Source organism: Podarcis liolepis (genome assembly GCF_965112155.1).
Source record: "Podarcis liolepis genome assembly, chromosome: 10".
NCBI lineage: Eukaryota > Metazoa > Chordata > Lepidosauria > Squamata > Lacertidae > Podarcis > Podarcis liolepis.
In genome coordinates, this window is record NC_139562.1 from 74,173,124 (window position 1) to 74,198,423 (window position 25,300).

A 25,300-nucleotide genomic window follows, 5' to 3' on the forward strand; every position below is an offset into this window, starting at 1 on the left:
TGCACTGCAGAAAATGAGTTATATAATGTAAATATTTGCAACACAGGCTATTGCAGTTCCAGACAGATGAATGTTGAATCAGATGTCTATTTTCTCCCTTTTGAAGTCAAGTCATGTGATTCTACTGACAGGGTGAGAATGCTGGATAAGTGGATACGCAGGTGGCGCTGTGGGTTAAACCACAGAGCCTAGGACTTGCTGATCAGAAGGTCGGCGGTTCGAATCCCTGCGACGGGGTGAGCTCCTGTTGCTCGGTCCCAGCTTCTGCCAACCTAGCAGTTCGACAGCACGTCAAAGTGCAAGTAGATAAATAGGTATCGCTCTGGCAGGAAAGTAAACAGTGTTTCCGTGCGCTGCTCTGGTTCGCCAGAAGCGGCTTAGTCATGCTGGCCACATGACCCGGAAGCTGTACGCCGGCTCCCTTGGCCAATAAAGCAAGATGAGCGCTGCAACCCCAGAGTCGGTCACGACTGGACCTAATGGTGCTTGGCAAGGAAAGCCACAGTGAAAGAGGGGGAATTGGGAAGGGGAAACATATGAAACCTACTCTCACTGTGGCTAAAACAGAAAACAGGAAACTCTGGTTTCCCATTACATTTAGAATGGGCTACAGTGGTACCTCTGGATGCGCATGGGATCTGTTCCAGAGCCCCATTCGCATCCTGAAGCGAACGCTAGAGAAAGAGTGAAAGAGAAGCAAGCAACTGCCTGGTTCCAGTCAACAACTCATTTGTAAAATAAATCACAGTTCTACTTCATACACCCATATGAAGTCTGAATCAAGAAAAGTACCAAGGGCAGTGATGCCAACGTGAGCATGGCAAAGCCTAAAGGCCTCTGAGCATTCACAGCTGGTTGGCAATGGCATCATGGGAAATGTATTTCCACATGCCGAGAAAAACAGTTCTAGCCCAACACGAGGTGGGGGAGATTGGGGCTGCCATGGTGCCCCCTTACATACAAGGGGAATTGTAGTAAACCTAGGCTGAGGTGCCAGCTCTAAAAAGAAGTGTGTACACAATAGTTTGTTTGTACTACTTTTTAAATAGGAGAGTGGGTGGTGCTGTGGTCTAAACCAGCAAGCCTCTTGGGCTTGCGAATCGGTAGACTGGCAGTTCAAAACTGCTCGACAAAGTGAGCTCCCATTGTTTTGTCCCAGCTCCTGCCAGCCTAGCAGTTCAAAAGCACACCAGTGCAAGTAGATAAATAGGTACTGTTGTGGTGGGAATGTAAACGGTGCTTCCGTGCGCTCTGGCATTTGTCCGGGTGTCCCGTTGCACCATAAGCAGCATGGTCATGCTGGCCACATGACCCAGAAAGCTGTCTGTGGACAAATGCTGGCTCCCTCAGCCTGAAAAGCACTGTACCCCAGTTTGTCTAGACTTAACAGTTCAGGGGTCCTTTACCTTCACCTACCTACCTTTTCATCACTCTCTTTCTAAAACAACAAGCCTTCTACTTGCCTCCAATCTAAAGAATAATAATGCTAAGCCTTCTACATATTGAGATTTAAAAGAGAAACTTGATGAAAGTCTCTGCATTAAAAATGATTTAGGTTTAAGCATAGCTGTGAAAAAGCATAGCTTTGAAAATAAGGGATCAGCAGCCGCACCTGTCCCTGGGAGCCTCAAAAATAAGGGATCAGCAGCCTCACCTGTCCTGGGGACAGTCTACAGGATATCTAACAATACAGGATAGCAGTGGGAAGCAGCGGGAAATGGAGCTGGAATAAGGGAATTTCCCGCCAAATAAGGAAAGTTTCACAGCTATGGGCTTAAGCGATTTCTAACTGCAGCTGGTTGGCCAAACCCACCTTCTACAGAGCACATGTGCCTCCCCCTGCCTGCATTTACTGCATAATTGAAACTATCCACCTGCTCCAAAGCCATTTTATCAACTGGGGTTTCATACAGGCATAGGTTCCCATTACAACCAACAATGTTTTATGGTTATATGCAGGATGGCAAGACTCCCCTTGAGGTTCTGCTGCACAGCATTATACACCTCCCAGATCCGTGCAATTTCCTCCCTCAGGCTATAGCAACCAGAGTTTTTTGTTCTCTTCCCAGTGTTTTCCTGGAGCTAAGTTTCCTCAACATTCTTACATAACTTGCCACAAGAATCAAAAAGTATAGATGAAAACATGAGTGTTTAAATTAAGCCTTTTCCTTGAACCTTGCTTTCTAAATATGTATTTTGTGCTTTCTAATGCATATTCCATGCACTTAGAAAAAGGCAGTTTAAAAGACAGGTTTCAGCTAGGCTGTGTAATGTTCCCTGGCATTACACCCTCTCTGAATTAATTCCATTATATTTATGCATGTTCCTCCCAAACCCTGGCCTGCAAAATAGGTTTTGTTTCTGTTTTGCCAATTTAGATGCTGACGAGGCACTGAAGTTTTACCCACAGCGCCACCCGCGTTTTGAACACAGCAGCGCAGAAGGAGACATTCACATATCAGTCAATCTCTCACAGCAAGCACTCAGCCCAGCCGAGGAATCAGTCCTTTCACGTGGACTGTCATTCTGCCCTGCCAAATCCCCACACATGATTCAGCTCTACGGGGCTTGGAAGCATTTTTCCGCCGTTTACGCCTGAAGACAAATCAGAACAAACAACAACTTCACAACACAACACCTCTCAACCCACTGGAGAACAACAACCACCCTCCCAACAGAACACTGACCACCAACTACCACCGAAAAAGTGTTACACAAAAAGGGACTCCACATGGACCCCTCCTGATGGACGCAATACCACACTGGACTTGTACATTGACTGCTTCTGCCACAGAATCCAAACAGATGTGACCAGAAAACACCATCGCTTACAACAAAATCTAAACCATGCTGAAAGGAGAGCCATAGATAATCTCAGAAACAATCCAGACATTATAATTAAAGAAGCAGACAAAGGTGGAGCTGTCGTCATCATGAACAAAACTGACTACATTCAGGAGGCTCACAGACAACTTTCCAATACCACCTTTTACACAAAATTGGACTCAGACCCCTACCCCCCACACATCCAAGAACAGATCCTCACCAACACACCAACAGAACCTTGACCAGGAACTTTCTATCTTTTACCTAAAATACACAAACCAGGAAATCCAGGACGCCCCATCATTTCAGGTATTGGCACTATTACAGTGGGTGTCTCCGGTTATATGGACTCTGTTCTGAAACCATATGCCATCAGTGCTCCCAGCTATGTACGTGACACCACAGATTTTCTGAGGAAAATACAATCTTTAAATAATCTTCCCAACAATACTATACTAGCTACTATGGATGTGGAATCTCTGTACACCAACATACCACACAACGATGGTTTACAAGCTATAAGGAACACCATTTCAGATAAAACCACAGCGGACCTTGCCACCAAACTTGGCCAATTTGTCCTTACCCACAACAACTTCAAATTCGGTGATGACCTGTTCCTTCAGATCAGCGGCACAGCAATGGGCACCCGCATGGCCCCACAGTATGCCAACATCTTCATGGCAGATTTAGAACAACGTTTCCTAAACTCCTACCCACTCAAACCTCTCTTGTACCTGTGATACATTGACGATATTTTTATCATCTGGACACATGGTCAACAGACCCTGGACACCTTTCACCAGAAATTTAATGATTTTCACCCCACAATCAACCTAACAATGAATCAATCTATGCAAGAAATACATTTTTTGGACACTACTATAAAAATACAGGATGGGCACATAGACACCACCTTATACCGTAAACCAACTGACCGACAAACATATCTACATGTCTCTAGCTACCATCCCAAACATCCCAAACAGTCCATTGTATATAGCCAGGCACTACGTTACAGCCGCATCTGTTCCAATTCTACAGACAGAGACTCTCACCTAAGAGATCTACAGCAAACCTTTTTAGAACTAAAATACCCAGCAGATGAAGTTAGACAACAGATCAACAGAGCCAGACTGATACCCAGAGAGAACTTGCTGCAAGACAGACCCAAAAAAGAAAATAACAGAACACCTCTAGTCATCACATACAGCTCCCAAGTTAAAACAGTACAACGCATCATCAGAGATCTACAGCCTCTCCTGGACAATGAGAGTTCTCTTTCTCAAGCTCTGGGAGAAAGACCTTTCATTGCCTACAGACAGCCACCCAATCTTAAACAACTCCTAACCCAAAATAATACCGCAACCAGACTTAACACAGACACTGGCACCAGAGCCTGCAATAAACCCAGATGCCAACTTTGCTGCCACATACACCCGGACAACACCATTACTGGCCCCAACAACATCACACATACCATCTCGGGACTATTTAATTGCTCATCGTCTAACATTGTGTATGCCATCAAATGCCAACAGTGTCCTTCAGCTCTCTATATTGGACAAACAGGCCAAACCTTACGCCAAAGAATAAACGGACATAAATCTGACATCAAGAATCACAAAACAGAGAAACCAGTAGGAGAACACTTCAATCTCCCAGGACATTCTATACAAGATCTCAAAGTAGCTGTTTTACTACAAAGGAATTTCAGAAATAGACTGGAAGAGAAGCTGCTGAATTGCAACTCATTACCAAACTTAAAACCATGGAGAGACCTGGTCTGAACAGAGACATTGGATTCTTATCTCATTATACATGACTAAGCCATTTTTCACCTTCTCACCCCTTGCCTTTTCCTGTAAGACCTATTACAGTCGTTAAGAGTTGTCAACAGGCTCATCTCAGCTATCTGCCAATCACCCATTCCCACCACCCTTCTGAGTAATACCCCTCCCCACCTTCTCACTATATAGAAGGATCTGGCAACTTCTGTTTCAGTGTATCTGAAGAAGTGTGCATGCACACGAAAGCTCATACCAATAACTAACTTAGTTGGTCTTTAAGGTGCTACTGGAAGGAATTTTTTATTTTGACTATGGCAGACCAACACGGCTACCTATCTGTAACTATATCAATTCTCTGTTTGTGCTACCCCATTCATTTCAGCCAGGAGGTACTGTGCTGCAACTGTAAGGTGGTCTGCATTTTATTAGGCAAACTGGGCCATTTTCAAAGCTTTCAAAGTTAGAGCTGATACTTTAAAATTGACCTTGCCTTAAAACTTTCTCTCTCCCAGCCTGATTGCCAATTGTTTTCCTTCTGTTATATGTGACACTGAGCTGCTAAACTGAACTGCTGCTCTGCATATTGACAAAGTGGTATGGTCACAGTTATTGTACTGCACATCCAGGTTTTCCTGTTTTACAGATTCCATGTACAGGTCTGCTGTGGATAGTCATGAACCTGGTCTGCAGCCAAAGTGTAAATTGTATTTGGATGTCAAAGCCCTGCTCTATCATAGAACAATATATTGGGAAGGATCCTAAGGGACATCTAGTCCAATCCCCTACAATGCTTTGAGATTTCATAATCTTTGTAAAGATGAATTTTGCCTGCTCACACCTAAATGCAACCCTGCTTCCACAATTATTCTCTTACTATTTCCCTACACTTATGATGGGCTACATATGATCTGTGCTAAATAAACAAAATGGTTAGGATCAGGCAAGGACCCATCTAGTCCAGCACTCTGTTCTCACAGTGGCCAACTAGATGCCCATGGGAAGCCAACAAGCAGAACCTGAGGCAGCAGAACTCCCCACTCTTGCGATTCCCAACCATTGGCATTGCTCAAGAGCAGTGGCTCGCACACCATTTTCCCACTTGAAAAATTATGAAGGTCTTGACAGACCTCCTATTGACTTTTTTTGCCTGTTGCAGCAATTGCAATGCTCTGTGCTCTGTGCTAAATGCTATATGATTTTTAATTGTATTTTTATTGCTGCTCTTGTTTCTTATATTGCATTTTACTGTATTACAATTTGCATTCCATAGAATGCAAACCGCAGTACAAGAGGATACAACATAAGAACTAAAAGAAGCAATAAAAAAAGCAAAATTCAATATGAATATTTAATGAGGACATGCTGCAAACCATCTGAATGAAACTCACAGACCAATGGTGGTCCATGAACCACAGTCTTGGATGCCCTGTTCAAGGGCACTCTTTGCCAACATCAAGCTGTCCATGTAGTTTAGACTGCTACTCTCATCAGCTGATACAGCCAAGCTGGCTGGGGCTGCTGGGAGTTGGAATCCAAAACATCTAGAAGGTGCCAGGTTGGTGAAGCCTGTTCCAGAGGGTGAGAGGAGAAAGCTTTTACTAAACAGTAGGAAGAACTTATTGAAGGCATGAGCTGTTTGAGGATGGAAACAACTGCCTTGGCAGTCTTTTTGCACAGATTTTGCTTTTGCTTTATTATGTATTTTGTGCTTTCATTTTGTATTTTTATGTTGTGAACCACCCTATGACCTGCAGGTGATAAATAGTAGTAATACTATTACTAGTACTAATCCCTGAGGTCCCCTTCCAGCTACTACCATTCTATGGATGGAAAATTTTCTCCCAACTGCCAGTATTCTGGTTAATGACTGCAGAAGTGTGTTGGGGGAGGGTGTTGTTTTTTTTTGGGGGGGGGGTTGGTTGAAGGTGTTGCTGTTGGTTTTTGTATCTGGTGATTTACGTAGAAATAGTTCAGTTAAGTTGTGTGTTTTTCAATATTTTATTTATTGTGTCAGAGACCAGGCTGAGGAGAGCTACTCTGATGAAGAATGGTGGGGGTCTTCGCCTCCCCCTTCTCCTGACCAGGATCCTGAAGCTGCCCAGGAGCAGTGGAGCAGTATAGATTTGGAGCAGTGGTTTACAGAGGGATATAGTTTGGAAGACAACAGCTGGGCGGAACTGAGTGGGGAACAGCTAGGAGAAGAAGAACAGGGAGAGAGAGAATTAACAGATTCCCTTTCACTGGAAAGTGTCCGAGCGCTCAGTCCAAGGTCAAGGAGAGCAGAAATGGTAGCTACACAGAAGGCCAAATAGTTGCGAGATCAGGTTTCCAGACAAGTAAGTGACAAGGGTGGAAGCTGTTTCCCCAAAGCCTGACATATTGTTTCAGATACTTTTGTTATGTTGTCAGACTAAAGGGTGGAAATGCCCTCTCTTTTGCTGTGTGATCACCAAGCAAGAACAAAATTCAGCTCACTGCAGGGCTAAAGACATCCATCTGGCCTGGATTACTTCCACACTGGAACTGAGTCCGTCCGTCCATCCATCCATCCATCTCCAATAAGGACTAGACTAGATTTGTCCACACACAGAGCACAAAATGGAATGTTGAGAATAATGACACAAATAAACAACACCCCAAACTGTATGAAATAGCACAAGACATTAAAGTTACTCAACATATAAAAAACTTCACGTATTACCCTTACTCAAATCTAATATATCCTAAACATTCACATTGCTTGACCTTGTGGTTTTGCTATAATTCCTCCTTTCTGTCAGCAAAATGTATATTCTATACCTATTTAGGTGAGCAAACATCTGATGGAGGGGGTGCTATTGTTTTGTTCTATTTGTTATTATGTTATGCATTTTTTGTGTTTTTATACTGCAAACTGCTCTGTAATCTGTATTTAATAAATGAAACATCACAGCCAACTATAAAGCTTTCCACAGGATTTCAAACACTCCTCAAACATCCCAAATACATTTGTAGATTGTGGGCACTGATTTTTACATTTAATAAAATATGTCATTTTAAAAGACTAATTCTATTTTGAGACATTAATCCACAGCTGAACTGTGATTTTTCTCTTTCTCCAAACAATATTTATCTGCAACCATCGCCCACCCAGGAAAGGGGGTGAGCAACCATTCATACATTTGGTCAGAGAGAACGCACTATTATACAAGAACACCGACAGTTCCTTCTGAGGTAAAGTCAAGGTGCTGATCATCAGTATAAAATCTATGTGGGTGTCATAGTAATATAAATGTGGCACAGAGCCACTGTATTTTATGGGACATCTGTTGCATCATGAACTTTCTCACCCTTCAAGACTGGCAGCCCAGACTTCACTTTGCATTCCATCTAGCTGAGCTATATCTAGAAAGACAAGCAACACTCTATTCTTCGTTGTCCACAAGCTCTGAAAGGGGACTGCTGTGGTCTGCCTTTTCATATTTTCAGAAAAGAATGCAAATCTTCCTTCCCAAACCCCACCCCAACAAGCTTTTAGATAAATACATGAGCTGGAATGTTGGCAAAGTTCGAGCTTCCCTTTCATCTGGTGCATATGACTATCTCATGTTGTGGGTTTAGGATTATTTCAAGTACAGTGAATATCTCTGTATGAAGCATCATTGCTAGCCGCTTCTGGGTCCTTGGATAGCTGAGGAAAGTGAGGTAGAAATGCAACAAATAAATAATGGAAAGGTACCATGCCAAGATAACTTTTGGCTCAGTCCAGATATTCGCTGGGTGAAGGGAAGCTGTTACATTATAAAGCAAGGTTTTCCCCTTCACCATGAAAATGTCAGTGACTTGCATCAATGGCATATTCACACTGGCACCCACTCTGGTGCCTGGGAGAAGAATTATGAAATAATGTGTCAATAGCATCTAAGGGAAGTGTCTGTATCACACATGAGATGATCTGCTTGGTGGAAGAGAGGAGGTAGGCCTCTTCCTCCGCAATGTGAAGGGTTCTGCTAGCCCAGTAAGTATCTGAACATGGCCTCTATCATAACAGGATTGGGGGTCTTTTAGGTCAGCATACTTCTCTCATAACTGGCCTTTCCTTGGTCTTCCTTGGTGAGCCAGTGTGGTGTAGTGGTTAAGAGCGGTAGTCACGTAATCTGGGTAACCGGGTTCGCGTCTCCGCTCCTCCACATGCAGCTGCTGGGTGACCTTGGGCCAGTCACACTTCTTTGAAGTCTCTCAGCCCCACTCACCTCTCAGAGTGTTTGTTGTGGGGGAGGAAGGGAAAGGAGAATGTTAGCCGCTTTGAGACTCCTGAAGGGGAGTGAAAGGCGGGATATCAAATCCAAACTCTTCTTCTTCTTCTTTTCTATGTAACACTGCTTATGTGCAGATAAAAGCTGAAATCCTGAAAACAGTATGTTGCCTAAACCATATTTGAGTAAATTGTAATTAGGATTACAGACCTATACAAACCTACCTGGGAGTACCTCCTACTGGTCAGTAGGACTTACTTCTGAGTCAACTTGTATAGGACTGTTATGTAAGTTGCCTTACTGTGAACTGCAGCCAAAATCTTAGTTCTGATCTAACATATACCAGAATCGTCTCTTGTCAATTATTTGTCTGCCTCTCTTTTCTGTATTAACTCTGTTCTTCACTGGGCACTGATTTAATCCAGGGATGGCACAGGAACTGGCAAGGCCAAGGCTGGCCAGTACCAGGCTCTGAAATTTTATTTTTGGCATTTGGCTTAAACACCAACAGCACTGACATTTCCAGAGGAAATTATAGTTAGGTATTGTTTTCCTAGAATACTTTTCATGTAGGAGACAGCTTAGTCCAAAAATAAGTTTAGCACTACTAAGTGTGTGTAAAAAGCCTGCAGAATGGAAGATATTTTTATTTTATTTTTCATACAGTAATTTAAAGTCACCAGTACAACAAAGATGAAATGAATACAGCAAAACATTTAAACTAAACACACAAGCTATCAAAACTACAGACTACAAAGAACAAAAAAGTCCAGCATGTAAATGCATGAAAAGTAGCAACACAAACCTTTGAGTACCCTCAGAAAAAAGAACTGTGCTTGTCCAGCTCAGCATCGATGGAGAAGTTGCTGGTTATGACAGAACCCAGGTAGACAAAATTGTCTCACCTCAAGCGTGTGAACACCAATGCTGAGTGATTGCAAACACTTCTTGAAGCAGCCCAAAAGCCTTTGGTATGAAAACAATGGTCTTACCTGGACAGAGATAGTTTTGCCCCAGTTGGCCATGAGTTGGTATTCTCCCAATTGGACTACTGCAATGCACTATGTGAGGCTGCCTTTGAAAATAGCCTGAAATCTTCAGTTAGTTTAAAATATGGATGCAAGACTGTGAACTGGGACTGGGTGCTACATACAAGCATAGCACACCATTTTCACTGGCTCTCAGTCCATTTCTGGTCATGATTCAAGGTGCTGGTTTTGACCTTTAAGATCTTGGAAGAAGGATACTTGAAGGACTGCCTCTGCTCTGTGTGGCAGGTGGCTTATAGGTGAGAAGCCTTTGTGGTGGTGCTTCTCCAGCTGTGGAATACCCTTTGCACTGAGGCTCACCTGGAATCTTCTTTGGTACAATTTCAGTCTCAGGTAAAAAGCTTTTTTAATTTTCCTTTTAATCTGTTTTAGCTTTTTGTTTGTATGTTGCTCTTCCCCTCCACAATGTGAGTGTTACGCTGTATTTAGATTTTATTCTTACCTCGTGAGCCACCCTGAGATTTTTGTAATAGGTTGGTATAAATAAATGAATGTTCGCACACCACTGCCAACTTCCTGGGATGGAGGGACTAAATTTGGGACAGCAGGATTTCTTCTCCCACATTGTGTTTTTCTTTATTTGCAATATATATCAGTCACAAACAGTGATTCATATACAGCAGTTTTTTTAACCATCCCCCAGAGACCAAATGTCTATTTAATTACATTTAACTTTTAAGTCATTTCAGTTTCTAAACAAAGGTTTCCTCCACAAATCACCATGTGCTCTTGGTAACCTGTAACCATGTTCTATCAAAGTTATGTATGTAATGAAACTATGCCAGGCTGATTGAAAAGCAGTGATTTTCTTGTCCAACTCTCTTGTACATGGGTTGTCATGATTTCCTGTAACAGTTTTCTATTCATACAGCATTTGAAAGTCACCTATTCAGATGCATACATTTATTTCATCCCTCTCAATCAAAACACTCTCTCTTTGCCACTACCAATATGCTAGTCTTGACACACAGTGCTAATGTACCAGCCTCAGTGTGATTGTTCTTTCAGAAATGACCAAACAAAAACCCACAAAAACAAAGAGAAAAAGAGAATTTCTCTAAGGACCCTAACTTCAAGCATTGCGAATGGCAAACATGACCATCTTTATGAAACAGACAATTTAACATTAGGCGTAGAAAAAAAATCATACAGGGAAATTAAATGGAAATGTCCATCTGCCTCTGCAAATTCTGCTTTATAGTAATTACCAGCAAACTGAAAGACACTGACCTCTAGCCTCGCCTCTAGGTCTTCCATGTGCTGTTGTCTGCTTGTGTGTTCTGACTGCAGCTTTTCAATGGCTCGACTGCTGTTAGGCTCTTTGGAGATGAGCTGTTGGAGAAAGAGGAAAATTATTCCTAAGAGAGAAGGAAAGGAGTCCAACAAAGGGAGGATGTAAAGCCATTATTAGCTATTTTATACATAATCTCTAGTGTGCTGCCAAATCATGTCTAGCCACCATGTATAATGCTACAGCAAAACAAAAGCCTCTTTCAACCAATCACACAGCAAAGCGTTACCCATTACCTGCCATTTTTTCTAATTATTGATGGGAACCCCTCAATATAATTTTAAGGAGGCAGAATTAGTAAAGAACAAAAAACTAACAAATTATTTTTAAGATGGGTTTTGATGTTTAGAATGAAGTACTTCAAAATTGGAATACTGTTATTAGTGGGGTGGGAGAGGTGACAGAAATTTTATATCTGGCAACTAATATGCCCCTTTTTGTTTCAGACAGTACATGGGTAGGCAAGTCTAAAAGCCCGGGCACAAATTTTCATGGCCCTCCAGAAGATCTGGTGGCTCATTTAGCAGAAGTAATGTACCGGGTATTTAGCGTTAACTCTGGAAGTGTACACTAACTCTGGAACTCTGTACACTAATGCGCAAAGCATGGGAAATAAACAAGATGAGCTTGAGCTCTTGGTACAGCAAACTAAATATGACATAATAGGCATCACTGAAACCTGGTGGGATAAGTCCCACGATTGGAATGTAATAATGGGGGGATACAATCTATTTCAGAGAAACAGACCAGACAAGAAAGGAGGAGGAGTGGCGTTATATGTCAGGGATGTGTATACCTGTGAAGAAATCCAAGATTTAGAACCTCAAAGCCAAAGTGAGAGCATTTGGGTCAAAATTAAGGGAGAGAAGAATAACAGTGACCTCATTGTGGGAGTTTACTATAGATCCCCAAGCCAAACGGAGGACATAGATGATGCCTTCCTGGAACAGATGGCCAAGCATGCAAAAGGAAGGGAGATAGTAGTAATGGGGGACTTCAATTACCGGGATATTTGTTGGATGTCAAACTCAGCCAAGAGCATAAGGTCAAACAGATTCCTCACTGGCCTTGCAGACAACTTCATTGTCCAGAAAGTGGGAGAAGCAACAAGAGGAACAGCCATTTTAGATCTGGTCCTAACCAATGTTGATGACCTGGTTAGTGGGGTAGAAGTGGAAGGATCATTAGGCGCAAGTGATCATGCTCTTCTGAAGTTTACTATACAGCGGAAAGGAGCAACCAAGTATACTAGGACTCAATTTCTTGACTTTAAGAAAGCCGACTTCATAAAACTTAGGGAAGTGCTGGGTGAGATCCCATGGACAGTAATACTAAAAGGAAAGGGAGTTCATGATGGCTGGGAGTTTGTTAAGAGGGAGATAGTAAAAGCACAACGTCAGGCAATACCAATGAGACGGAAACATGGAAGGTGCCTAAAGAAGCCAGGGTGGCTATCTAAAGAACTTTTAACTGAGTTAAGATTAAAAAAGGATGTGTACAAAAAATGGAAAAGGGGGGAAACCACCAAAGAGGAATTCAAACAAATAGCCAGCACGTGTAGAATAGAATAGAATAGAATAGATTCTTTATTGTCATTACACAAGTGCAACATTGCACAAAGTGCAACGAAATTGGATGCCATCCCTTAAAACAACAAAAGCAAAACAACAACAACAACCAAACAAACCACATTCCAGCCACACCCACACCACACCCATCAAACTCCCAGGTCACACTATCGAGTTACAGCATTCAAAAAGGCCACAGCTCTTGGATAGAAACTGTTTTCCAGTCTATTTGTCTTTGACTTGATGTTTCTATATCTCCTGCCAGAAGGCAGTAGTGCAAACAGACAGTGTCCCGGGTGAGATGAATCCTGCAGGATGTTATTTGCTTTCCTAAGACAACGGGAACCGTACAGTTCTTCCAAAGATGGGAGAGGATGACCAATAATCCTTTGGGCTGTGGTTATGACCTTCTGGAGCACCTTCCTCTCCCTAGCTGTACAACTGGAGAACCAAGCACAAATACAGTATGTAAGAATGCTCTCTATGGAGCCTCGGTAGAAGGACACCAGCAGTCTCTCACTCAGATTGTTCTTCTTTAAAAGTCTGAGGAAATAAATTCTCTGCTGGGCCTTCTTCACCAGAGCAGTGGTATGTGCGCTCCAAGTCATGCCCTGATCGATAGCTACTCCCAAAAACCTGAATTCCGCCACCCTCTCCACCCGTTCCCCGTTGATATACAAGGGCTGAATGTCCGCCTTTTTTTCCTGTAATCCACCACCAATTCCTTGGTCTTAGCCGTATTAAGAGCCAGATTGTTCTCTCCACACCAAACACAGAGCCGCTCCACCTCGTCCCGATAGGCGGACTCATCCCCTCCTGAAATGAGCCCTACCACCGTAGTGTCATCAGCAAACTTGATGATTTTGTTGCTGGAATAGATGGCTGTACAGTCATACGTATAGAGAGTGTAGAGCAGGGGACTCAACACACAACCCTGTGGTGAGCCGGTGTTAAGGCTAAGGGCTGTGGACATGTGTGACCCTACTCTAACCCTCTGGGAACGTTCTGACAAAAAATCCAAAACCCAGAGACAGGTGGAGTTGGAGAGTCCAATCGCCTCTAGCTTGGACACCAGTCTATGGGGGAGGATAGTGTTAAAAGCAGAGCTAAAATCCACAAACAGCAGCCTCACATAACTCCCCGGCTGCTCCAGATGGGACAGAGCAGCATGGAGAGTGGTATTGATGGCGTCTTCTGTGGATCTATTTGCTCTGTATGCAAACTGGTAGTTGTCAAAAGTTGATGGAAGACAGGAAATAATGTGACGGCGCACCAGTTTCTCAAAACACTTCATGATGATTGGAGTCAGTGCAACTGGTCTATAGTCATTCAAACTACTGATTGTGGATTTTTTAGGCAGAGGGACAATAGTTGACGACTTCAGGCAGGGTGGGACAATAGACTGATGTAAGGACTTATTGAAGATCTTAGTAAAGACCCTCGCCAGCTGATCCGCACAGCCCTTCAACACCTTTCCAGTGATGCCATCAGGTCCAGCCGCCTTCCTCGGATTCGCCATCCTCAAAACCTGTCTCACCTCATGTTCCTCTACCGTGAATGAGGGGCCCCTATGGGCTGGTGGCTGTAATACCGGCGTCTCAGGTGGCTCCTTCTCGAAGCGAGCAAAGAAGAGGTTAAGCTCCTCTGCCAGCAAGGGGTCACCGTCGACAGCACCAAGGTTAGGTTTGTAGTTGGTAATATGCTGAATCCCCTGCCACATCTGTCTTGTGTTGTTGCTCCTTAAATTATCCTCAATCCTCAGCCTATAATCCAATTTTGCCCGTCGAATACCCCTCCTCAAGTTTGCTCTTGCTACACTGTAAAGCTGCACCTCGCCTGACCTGAAAGCCCTGTTCCTTTCCCGCAACAGGCACTGGACCTCTCTATTCATCCAGGGTTTCTGATTGGGGTAAAACCGGATGGATTTATTTACTGTGACAGTGTCTGTGCAGTGATTGATATAGCACAGAACTGCCGCCGTGTGCTCCTCCAGGTCTGAACTATCGAAAATATCCCAATTGGTTCTCTCAAAACAGTCCTGCAGCTGGTGAATAGCACCTTCAGGCCAGATTTTAACAGATTTTAATATTGTGGGAGCCCGTTTCCTGAGTGGGATATATGCTGGTACCAGGAACAGAGACATATGGTCGGACTGGCCCAAGTGTGGCAGCTGTAAAGCCCTATAGCCGTGATTTACATTCGAATAAACTTTATCCAGTGTCTTGTCCCCTCTTGTGGGACATTTCACATGCTGATAGAGCGTTGGGAGCACTGTTTTAAGTTCAACATGGTTGAAGTCTCCCGCAATAATGTGCACAGCTTCAGGATACTTGTCTTGCTGGCTGCTGATAAGGTCCTGCAGGCATCCCAAAGCCAAGTTGGCATTGGCATCTGGTGGCACGTACACACCAGTTAACATAACAGCTGTGAACTCCCTAGGGAGATAGGCTGGTCTACATTTAACAGCCACATATTCCAAATCCGGTGAACAGTGACTGCCCACAGTCTTCGAATTATTGGACCAGCATTTGTTCACATATACACACAGCCCCCCTCCTTTGGTTTTTCCGAAGTCCATGCCTCGGTCATGACGATGTACCGCACAGCCTTCCAACTGAATAGCTGTGTCTGGTATGGACGGTTGAAGCCATGTCTCAATGACAAATAAAACGCAGCAATCTTTTACAAGGCTGTTTTTTGCTGCCTGCAGCCTCAATTCGTCCATCTTGTTGGTAAGAGATCTCACATTAGCAAGAAATATGCTAGGGAGCGGTGGTTTAGATGGACTCCTCTGCAATCTTACCAGGACGCCAGCCCGACAACCCCGCTTTTGCCTCCTGTCTCTACGCCGCCTTCGCCTCCTCCCTGGAGGCATAGTAATCCATGGAGAGCCCGGTGGCCTGGCTACTCCCACAGGAACGTTATCTGGGCGAAAATAATCAGCTCTTACAGCTTGTTCACACTGTAACCCGACCTTCAGAAGTTCCTGCCTGCTGTAAATCTTTCTTGCCCGGCCAGACATACTCAGACCAAGTAAAAATAATAAAAACAAAACAAAACGCTGAGGGAGAGCATTAAGCCACAGCGTCTATGCGCGCTGCCATCTTGTATATCTTGTATCTGGTTACTGGCTATTAGATTCCCATTAAACCACTCCTTTCCTTATTCGCTTGTTCAAGGCTGAATTAATTTTCGGTCCTCTTCACAATCAGGAAGGTGCAAATCCCGTGTAGACAAATGGCATCCCAAAGCCAGCACCCTACAGCAGCTGAACTGTCAGTTGGACTTTAACTGCCAGTTGGACTTTACCTGGCTACTCCCACAGGAACGTTATTCGGGCGAAAATAATCAGCTCTTACAGCTTGTTCACACTGTAACCTGACCTTCAGAAGTTCCTGCCTGCTGTAAATCTTTCTTGCCCGGCCAGACATACTCAGACCAAGTAAAAATAATAAAAACAAAACAAACAAAACAAAACGCTAAGGGAGAGCACTAAGCCGCAGCGTCTATGCGCACCGCCATCTTGGTCAGGCAATACCAATGAGACGGAAACATGGAAGGTGCCTAAAGAAGCCAGGGTGGCTATCTAAAGAACTTTTAACTGAGTTAAGATTAAAAAAGGATGTGTACAAAAAATGGAAATGGGGGGAAACCACCAAAGAGGAATTCAAACAAATAGCCAGCACGTGTAGACACAAAGTCAGAAAAGCTAAAGCACAGAATGAACTCAGGCTTGCTAGAGAGGTTAAAAGCAACAAAAAAGGCTTTTATGGGTATGTTCATAGCAAAAGGAAGAACAAAGAAACAGTGGGGTAACTCAGAGGAGAAGATGGTGAAATGCAAACAGGGGACACAGAAAGGGCTGAACTCCTCAATGCCTTCTTTGCCTCAGTCTTCTCCGATAAAGAAAACAATGCCCGACCTGAAGAATTTGGAGCAAATGATTCAGCAGAGGAAACACAGCCCAGAATAACTAAGGAGATAGTACAAGAATACTTGGCTAGTTTAGATGTATTCAAGTCTCCAGGGCCAGATGAACTGCATCCAAGAGTATTAAAAGAACTGCAGGTGTGATCTCAGAACCACTGGCAGTCATCTTTGAGAATTCCTGGAGAACAGGCGAAGTCCCGGCAGACTGGAGGAGGGCAAATGTTGTCCCTATTTTCAAAAAGGGGAAAAGAGAGGACCCAAATAATTACCGCCCAGTCAGTCTGACATCAATACCAGGGAAGATTCTGGAGCAGATCATTAAGCATACAGTCTGTGAGCACCTAGAAAGGAATGCTGTGATCACCAACAGTCAGCATGGATTTCTGAAAAATAAGTCATGTCAGACTAACCTGATCTCGTTTTTTGACAGAATTACAAGCCTGGTAGATGAAGGGAACGCAGTGGATGTAGCCTACCTTGATTTCAGCAAGGCATTTGATAAGGTGCCCCATGATATTCTTGTAAAGAAGCTGGTAAAATGCGGTCTTGACTATGCTACCACTCAGTGGATTTGTAACTGGCTGACTGACCGAACCCAAAGGGTGCTCATCAATGGTTCATCTTCATCCTGGAGAAGAGTGACTAGTGGGGTGCCACAGGGTTCTGTCTTGGGCCCGGTCTTATTCAACATCTTTATCAACGACTTGGATGATGGACTCAAGGGCATCCTGATCAAATTTGCAGATGACACCAAACTGGGAGGGGTGGCTAACACCCCAGAGGACATGATCACACTTCAAAACGACCTTGACAGATTAGAGAACTGGGCAAAAGCAAACAAGATGAATTTTAACAGGGAGAAATGTAAAGTATTGCACTTGGGCAAAAAAAATGAGAGGCACAAATACAAGATGGGTGACACCTGGCTTGAGAGCAGTACATGTGAAAAGGATCTAGGAGTCTTGGTTGACCACAAACTTGACATGAGCCAACAGTGTGACGCGGCAGCTAAAAAGGCCAATGCAATTCTGGGCTGCATCAATAGGAGCATAGCATCTAGATCAAGGGAAGTAATAGTGCCACTGTATTCTGCTCTGGTCAGACCTCACCTGGAGTACTGTGTCCAGTTCTGGGCACCACAATTCAAGAAGGACACTGACAAACTGGAACGTGTCCAGAGAAGGGCAACCAAAATGGTCAAAGGCCTGGAAGCGATGCCTTATGAGGAACGGCTAAGGGAGCTGGGCATGTTTAGCCTGGAGAAGAGGAGGTTAAGGGGTGAAATGATAGCCATGTTCAAATATATAAAAGGATGTCACATAGAGGAGGGAGAAAGGTTGTTTTCTGCTGCTCCAGAGAAGCGTACACGGAGCAATGGATCCAAACTACAAGAAAGAAGATTCCACCTAAACATTAGGAAGAACTTCCTGACAGTAAGAGCTGTTTGACAGTGGAATTTGCCGCCAAGGAGTGTGGTGGAGTCTCCTGTTTTGGAGGTCTTTAAGCAGAGGCTTGACAACCATATGTCAGGAGTGCTCTGATGGTGTTTCCTGCTTGGCAGGGGGTTGGACTTGATGGCCCTTGTGGTCTCTTTCAACTCTATGATTCTATGATTCTAACTCTGGAAGTGTATATTCTATTCTGACCAAACTAAGCATCCTAGAGCAAAATATACATCAATATGACCCCACCCCCCAAGATCACAGAATCATAGAATTGAAAGGGATCCAAGGGTCATCCAGTCCCTGTAAATATGACCAAAAACCTTCACACACACCCTTAATCAATCATATGAGACTCTACTAGGCCACAGACTAATTTTATACTTATAATATGCAAGATTTCTAATATTTCTAATACTAAAATTCCTCTTTGTTTTCAGGCAAGTGGTGTAAGGAACAAAAGCTGAACATGTCATGAAGCGGAAGCATCATCACTGTGGAAAGTAGAGATTGCTGGTCTCTGCTTCAAAGAAAGACAACAAATTACAAGTAATGTCAATGGAGAGGAAACATGAATCAGTTGATGCTATGACTGATCCTGTAGTAGCACCATTTTTATGGGACGTGTTTGTTATGCCAGATTCAAATGAGTGTTTAATTATTTCAAAGTATGAAGGTTACATACAAAATCTTGACATTTTTGCTGAATATGGTGAGCTTCCAACAGTTTAAAGAAATTTGGATCAATTGGATTATGGAAGTGGACTTTTGTAAACCCAGTAGCACATGCACCCCTCCCATCATCAGCTGTTGTTGACCAATTTCACAGTGAAAATAACAAAATTGGCACCAACTCTGCCTTTGCTCCAGGACAGCAAAACCACTTTTTGTTTGGGGGGCATTATCAAATTGTTTCTACCAGTCATAAAGCTGTACTTTCAGAGTTTTTCAATGGAAGGGTGAGATATAGTTTTAAGAAACAAATACATAACCGGGCACAACACCTTTGGCTTTGCTGTCTGCTCTTCGCTCATACTGTAAGGGGAGCATAACTCCATTTCCTGTTCCTCCAGTCCCCAAATTAGAAAAGCTGAGCACCAGATGTCATCAATCAACACTTTATTACAGTTGTAGACCAGCATAGAGCACCAGATGTGTCCATTCATAAGAAGAAGAAAAGGTTTGATGGCTTTGATTGTACATGCTAAAGTATACATAGACATTGGAATGATCCAGGTAAAATCTGACATTTGAGAAGTCAAATCTTTATAGGTGCAAAATTATAGAAGAAAAGGCATCGTTAAAAATGTGGCCGTTTACAAGCAACAATGTGATGCAAACAAATCCATGAGCAGGGTTAACCTCACAGAAAACTCTAAAATGTAGGGGAAAATACATACTAGCTGGTTGGATATATTGGTTTTATTATAAAATTCACCATATATTAAATCTGTTCCTGCAAAAGCTTTCCTATTATGTTTGCCTAATAAATCCAAATAGAGCCTTTTATTACAGACACTTGACTGGTTATGTTTGGCTTAGTTTACAACGTTTTGTTTAGCAAGCTTTTGAGGTAAGGCCTTGGTGAAGCAAAATTAAGGTTTTATTACAAAACTGTAAAAGAAAATGAATAGTGAAATGTCCTGCCTAAACTGTGGGAAGATAATTAGCACAGGAATTTAATGCTGTTGAATATTTCATCACTGACACATTATTGCTGGGTGGATATTTTTTTAAAACCATAAAATATTGGTTTACATTTTTACTGTACAAAACATATCTGAACTTATTCTTCCAGTGAACATCAGTGCTATTTCCAGTGAACATCAGTGCTTATTCTTCCAGTGAACATCAGTGCTATTTCATTAAAAAGTAGGTGCACAAGATGAGAAAGCAACATTATCTACCATGTTAAAGTAGTGGGGTGCCACAGGGTTCTGTCTTATTCAACATCTTTATCAATGACTTGGATGATGGACTCAAGGGCATCCTGATCAAATTTGCAGATGACACCAAACTGGGAGGGGTGGCTAACACCCCAGAGGACAGGATCACACTTCAAAACGACCTTGACAGATTAGAGAACTGGGCCAAAACAAACAAGATGAACTTTAACAGGGAGAAATGTAAAGTATTGCACTTGGGCAAAAAAAATGAGAGGCACAAATACAAGATGGGTGACACCTGGCTTGAGAGCAGTACATGTGAAAAGGATCTAGGAGTCTTGGTTGACCACAAACTTGACATGAGCCAACAGTGTGATGCGGCAGCTAAAAAAGCCAATGTAATTCTGGGCTGCATCAATAGGAGTATAGCATCTAGATCAAGGGAAGTAATAGTGCCACTGTATTCTGCTCTGGTCAGACCTCACCTGGAGTACTGTGTCCAGTTCTGGGCACCACAATTCAAGAAGGACACTGACAAACTGGAACGTGTCCAGAAGAGGGCAACCAAAATGGTCAAAGGCCTGGAAACGATGCCTTATGAGGAACGGCTAAGGGAGCTGGGCATGTTTAGCCTGGAGAAGAGGAGGTTAAGGGGTGATATGATAGCCATGTTCAAATATATAAAAGGATGTCACATAGAGGAGGGATAAAGGTTGTTTTCTGCTGCTCCAGAGAAGCGGACACGAAGCAATGGATCCAAACTACAAGAAAGAAAATTCCACCTAAACATTAGGAAGAACTTCCTGACAGTAAGAGCTGTTTGACAGTGGAATTTGCTGCCAAGGAGTGTGGTGGAGTCTCCTACTTTGGAGGTCTTTAAGCAGAGGCTTGACAACCATATGTCAGGAGTGCTCTGATGGTGTTCCCTGCTTGGCAGGGGGTTGGACTCGATGGCCCTTGTGGTCTCTTCCAACTCTATGATTCTATGATTCTAAAGGTCTAAGTAGTGATTTATTTTTTTTTACATACCCACCCCTCCATGTATACTAAATATTTGTGCCAAACTTAGACATTTTCACACTTGAAGTGAAAATGCTCGTGGCAGAGTGTTTATGGTGTGGTATATCTATTTTGTACTTAGGTATTTGTACCTGAGTGCAAAATATAGCATGATGCTCACTAGGGAGAAAAGGTTACTTGGTAATAGGGAGATCACACCTAGCTGGGGATATTGGGAAGAGTGTAGGATCCTGAATGTAACCATACAATCCAAGAGGATTCATTTGGTGAGCTGTATTTATATAGAAATACTTATAACAGTGCTTTTTCTGGAGGGTACTCAAGGGTACACAGTACCGGCATCTTAAGATTAAAAAGGATGTGTACAAAAAATGGAAAAGGGGGGAAACCACCAAAGAGGAATTCAAACAAATAGCCAGCACGTGTAGACACAAAGTCAGAAAAGCTAAAGCACAGAATGAACTCAGGCTTGCTAGAGAGGTTAAAAGCAACAAAAAAGGCTTTTATGGGTATGTTCGTAGCAAAAGGAAGAACAAAGAAACAATGGGGTCACTCAGAGGAGAAGATGGTGAAATGCAAACAGGGGACACAGAAAGGGCTGAACTACTCAATGCCTTCTTTGCCTCAGTCTTCTCCGATAAGGAAAACAATGCCCGACCTGAAGAATTTGGAGCAAATGATTCAGCAAAGGAAACACAGCCCAGAATAACTAAGGAGATAGTACAAGAATATTTGGCTAGTTTAGATGTATTCAAGTCTCCAGGGCCAGATGAACTGCATCCAAGAGTATTAAAAGAACTGGCAGATGTGATCTCAGAACCACTGGCAGTCATCTTTGAGAATTCCTGGAGAACAGGCGAAGTCCCGGCAGACTGGAGGAGGGCAAATGTTGTCCCTATTTTCAAAAAGGGGAAAAGAGAGGACCCAAATAATTACCGTCCAGTCAGTCTGACTTCAATAGCAGGGAAGATTCTGGAGCAGATCATTAAGCAAACAGTCTGTGAGCACCTAGAAAGGAATGCTGTGATCACCAATAGTCAGCATGGATTTCTGAAAAATAAGTCATGTCAGACTAACCTGATCTCGTTTTTTGACAGAATTACAAGCCTGGTAGATGAAGGGAACGCAGTGGATGTAGCCTACCTTGATTTCAGTAAGGCATTTGACAAGGTGCCCCATGATATTCTTGTAAAGAAGCTGGTAAAATGTGGTCTTGACTATGCTACCACTCAGTGGATTTGTAACTGGCTGACTGACCGAACCCAAAGGGTGCTCATCAATGGTTCCTCTTCATCCTGGAGAAGAGTGACTAGTGGGGTGCCACAGGGTTCTGTCTTGGGCCCGGTCTTATTCAACATCTTTATCAACGACTTGGATGATGGACTCAAGGGCATCCTGATCAAATTTGCAGATGACACCAAACTGGGAGGGGTGGCTAACACCCCAGAGGACAGGATCACACTTCAAAACGACCTTGACAGATTAGAGAACTGGGCAAAAATAAACAAGATGAATTTTAACAGGGAGAAATGTAAAGTATTGCACTTGGGCAAAAAAAATGAGAGGCACAAATACAAGATGGGGGACACCTGGCTTGAGAGCAGTACATGTGAAAAGGATCTAGGAGTCTTGGTTGACCACAAACTTGACATGAGCCAACAGTGTGACGCGGCAGCTAAAAAAGCCAATGCAATTCTGGGCTGCATCAATAGGAGTATAGCATCTAGATCAAGGGAAGTAATAGTGCCACTGTATTCTGCTCTGGTCAGACCACACCTGGAGTACTGTGTCCAGTTCTGGGCACCACAATTGAAGAAGGACACTGACAAACTGGAACGTGTCCAGAGGAGGGCAACCAAAATGGTCAAAGGCCTGGAAACGATGCCTTATGAGGACCGGCTAAGGGAGCTGGGCATGTTTAGCCTGGAGAAAAGGAGGTTAAGGGGTGATATGATAGCCATGTTCAAATATATAAAAGGATGTCACATGGAGGAGGGAGAAAGGTTGTTTTCTGCTGCTCCGGAGAAGCGGACACGGAGCAATGGATCCAAACTACAAGAAAGAAGATTCCACCTAAACATTAGGAAGAACTTCCTGACAGTGAGAGCTGTTCGACAGTGGAATTTGCTGCCAAGGAGTGTGGTGGAGTCTCCTACTTTGGAGGTCTTTAAGCAGAGGCTTGACAACCATATGTCAGGAGTGCTCTGATGGTGTTTCCTGCTTGGCAGGGGGTTGGACTCGATGGCCCTTGTGGTCTCTTCCAACTCTATGATTCTATGATTCTATGATTCTATGATCTTTTTTTCTGGAAGAAAAGCACTGGCTAAAACTGTGGCACTTGCTGTAACAACTTCATGATGAGTACCAGCACCTTTTTTTCCTAGAAGGAAAACGCTGCTTATAAACCTCAAAGCATTTATTGCGACACACAGAGGGCTTGCCTATACCACCCCACACACAGCTCTCGGTTTAGCTTGTGGCCCTCCAGATGATGCTTGATTCCATTCCTAACAACACCAGCCAACAAAGCCAATGGTAAAGGTTGTTGAGAACTGTAGTCCAACCACAGGCTGCCCACCGCCATTGAGACCCTTTCCCCACTTCACAGATGTCAGGCAAAAGTCAACACACCCAGCTAGTGTGAGAAACATTTTAAAGAGGCACAAAGCAAGGCAGGAAGAAAGAAAAGCTCTTGCCCTACAGCGAAAGTGGGCGGGGAGGTTGCTTCTACTGTGACCTTAAGAATTTGTTTATACAGGTGGGCTCACCAACTCATGAATGCAGAATCAAGTGGTGAGGTCGGTATGAATAGGCCAACACAGATCTAATGCCAGAAATAGAGGTCTCATATCAGCTCAGATGCAAAGCTTTCTTGTTCCCATATATATCTATGAGTCATCGTGTAGAGTGATAAACATGCATAAGAACTAGAGAAAATCACATTTCTCTTGCAACCATTAAGATGCAGACGCAACTGATAGACTACATGGAATTGGCTGAAATGACTGGCAGAATCCGAGACCTGGGAGAAGAGGCGGTGGAAGAGGACTGGAAGAAGTTTAAAGATTACTTACAAAAACATTATAAGCTGTATGAGTGCTAGGAGAATGCATGACAGAAAATAATATGGCATCAGTAATTTAGCTATAAGAGATATGAGTAAGAGATGTATAAGATAACGATGATATTTGAGATAACATCATGCTTAAGTTAATTGGCTTAATACATGATAAAAACATTGATAATTGGGGATATAATTTCTGAGAACCATTAAGATGATTTGAAATAAGGTAATAAATTGCTGTTTATAACTGTACGACGGAGAACGCAGGAAAAGGTGATGTGAGGAAGCCCAAAGTTTATGGAAATACGATTTATGGACAAATTGATTTTATGCATTTTTTCCCTCCTTTTTTCTTTTTTCTTTTTTTTATTCTGTAAATCTTTTCTATTTTTTCTTTACTGAACTGTATGGTGATGGCATTATGTATGTTTGTTAATCTTCATTCTGTTTAAAATTTGCAATAAATATTTTATAAAAATAAAAAAAAGATGCACCATATAAATAAAGAAATATACTTAATGACTCATACTCTCCTCTGCTCTGCTGGTTGGTAACTTGAAGTTCATAACCAAACAATGGTTTACTAAAGCAGCAATGAGTATCAGGACGAAGCACGCCTGCCTCCTGTGGCGCACTGACTTCAGAACAAAGATCCCAAGGACTGGCTTTCTGCGTCAAAAATCCATGTCACAATGGGATAAAGGAAGACATTCCTGTCAAGAGCGGTTTGAGTTAAAGTAAAAAGGAAGCATTCTGGGAAGTTTTTTTGGAGTTTAATTTTCATAAGGTTAATATCTCTCACAAACAATAATGTAGGAATAATGATGCAGACGACTATGGATTTAAATGGAATAATTTGCAGTGGTGTTGTAAAATATGGGCGGGATGGAATTCACTTGGTGCCTGCAGAAACAATTGCTTCTTTTAAAAATTAATTTCTGAAAATGAATGCAGCAACTTGGTAGATGGCTTCAAGAGATTTACAATCAGAGACACAGTTTATCACCCCTGTAGGGCACTACTACAAATCCAGATGCATGTTTAAAAGTACACAAAGATGAAGGCTGCCAACCACAACTCACTCACTATGGAGTAAGCCTCATTGAACAGAGTGTGACTTGCTTCCAATACTGGACCCGAGGACAGTCGAGGGGCCTCCAGCTCCTTTATTGTATCCAAATTGGCAGGGAGGTCATGGC

The 25,300-nt window shown here is 42.9% G+C and overlaps 1 protein-coding gene across 9 annotated transcripts in view; it reads right to left on the reverse strand.

The window, feature by feature from the left end:
* The window catches only part of LMNTD1 (lamin tail domain containing 1), a 234,282-nt gene that overhangs the window by 148,484 nt on the left and 60,498 nt on the right, over nucleotides 1-25,300 (reverse strand). For all 9 annotated transcript variants that reach the window (XR_014516765.1, XR_014516766.1, XR_014516767.1 and 6 more), the window contains exon 2: nucleotides 11,131-11,232. Coding sequence is in view for 6 of the 9 variants with exons in the window: in XM_083464182.1 (XP_083320308.1) it covers nucleotides 11,131-11,232 (102 nt within the window). In the remaining 3 variants the exon portion in view is untranslated. The remainder of the gene's footprint in view (nucleotides 1-11,130; nucleotides 11,233-25,300) is intronic.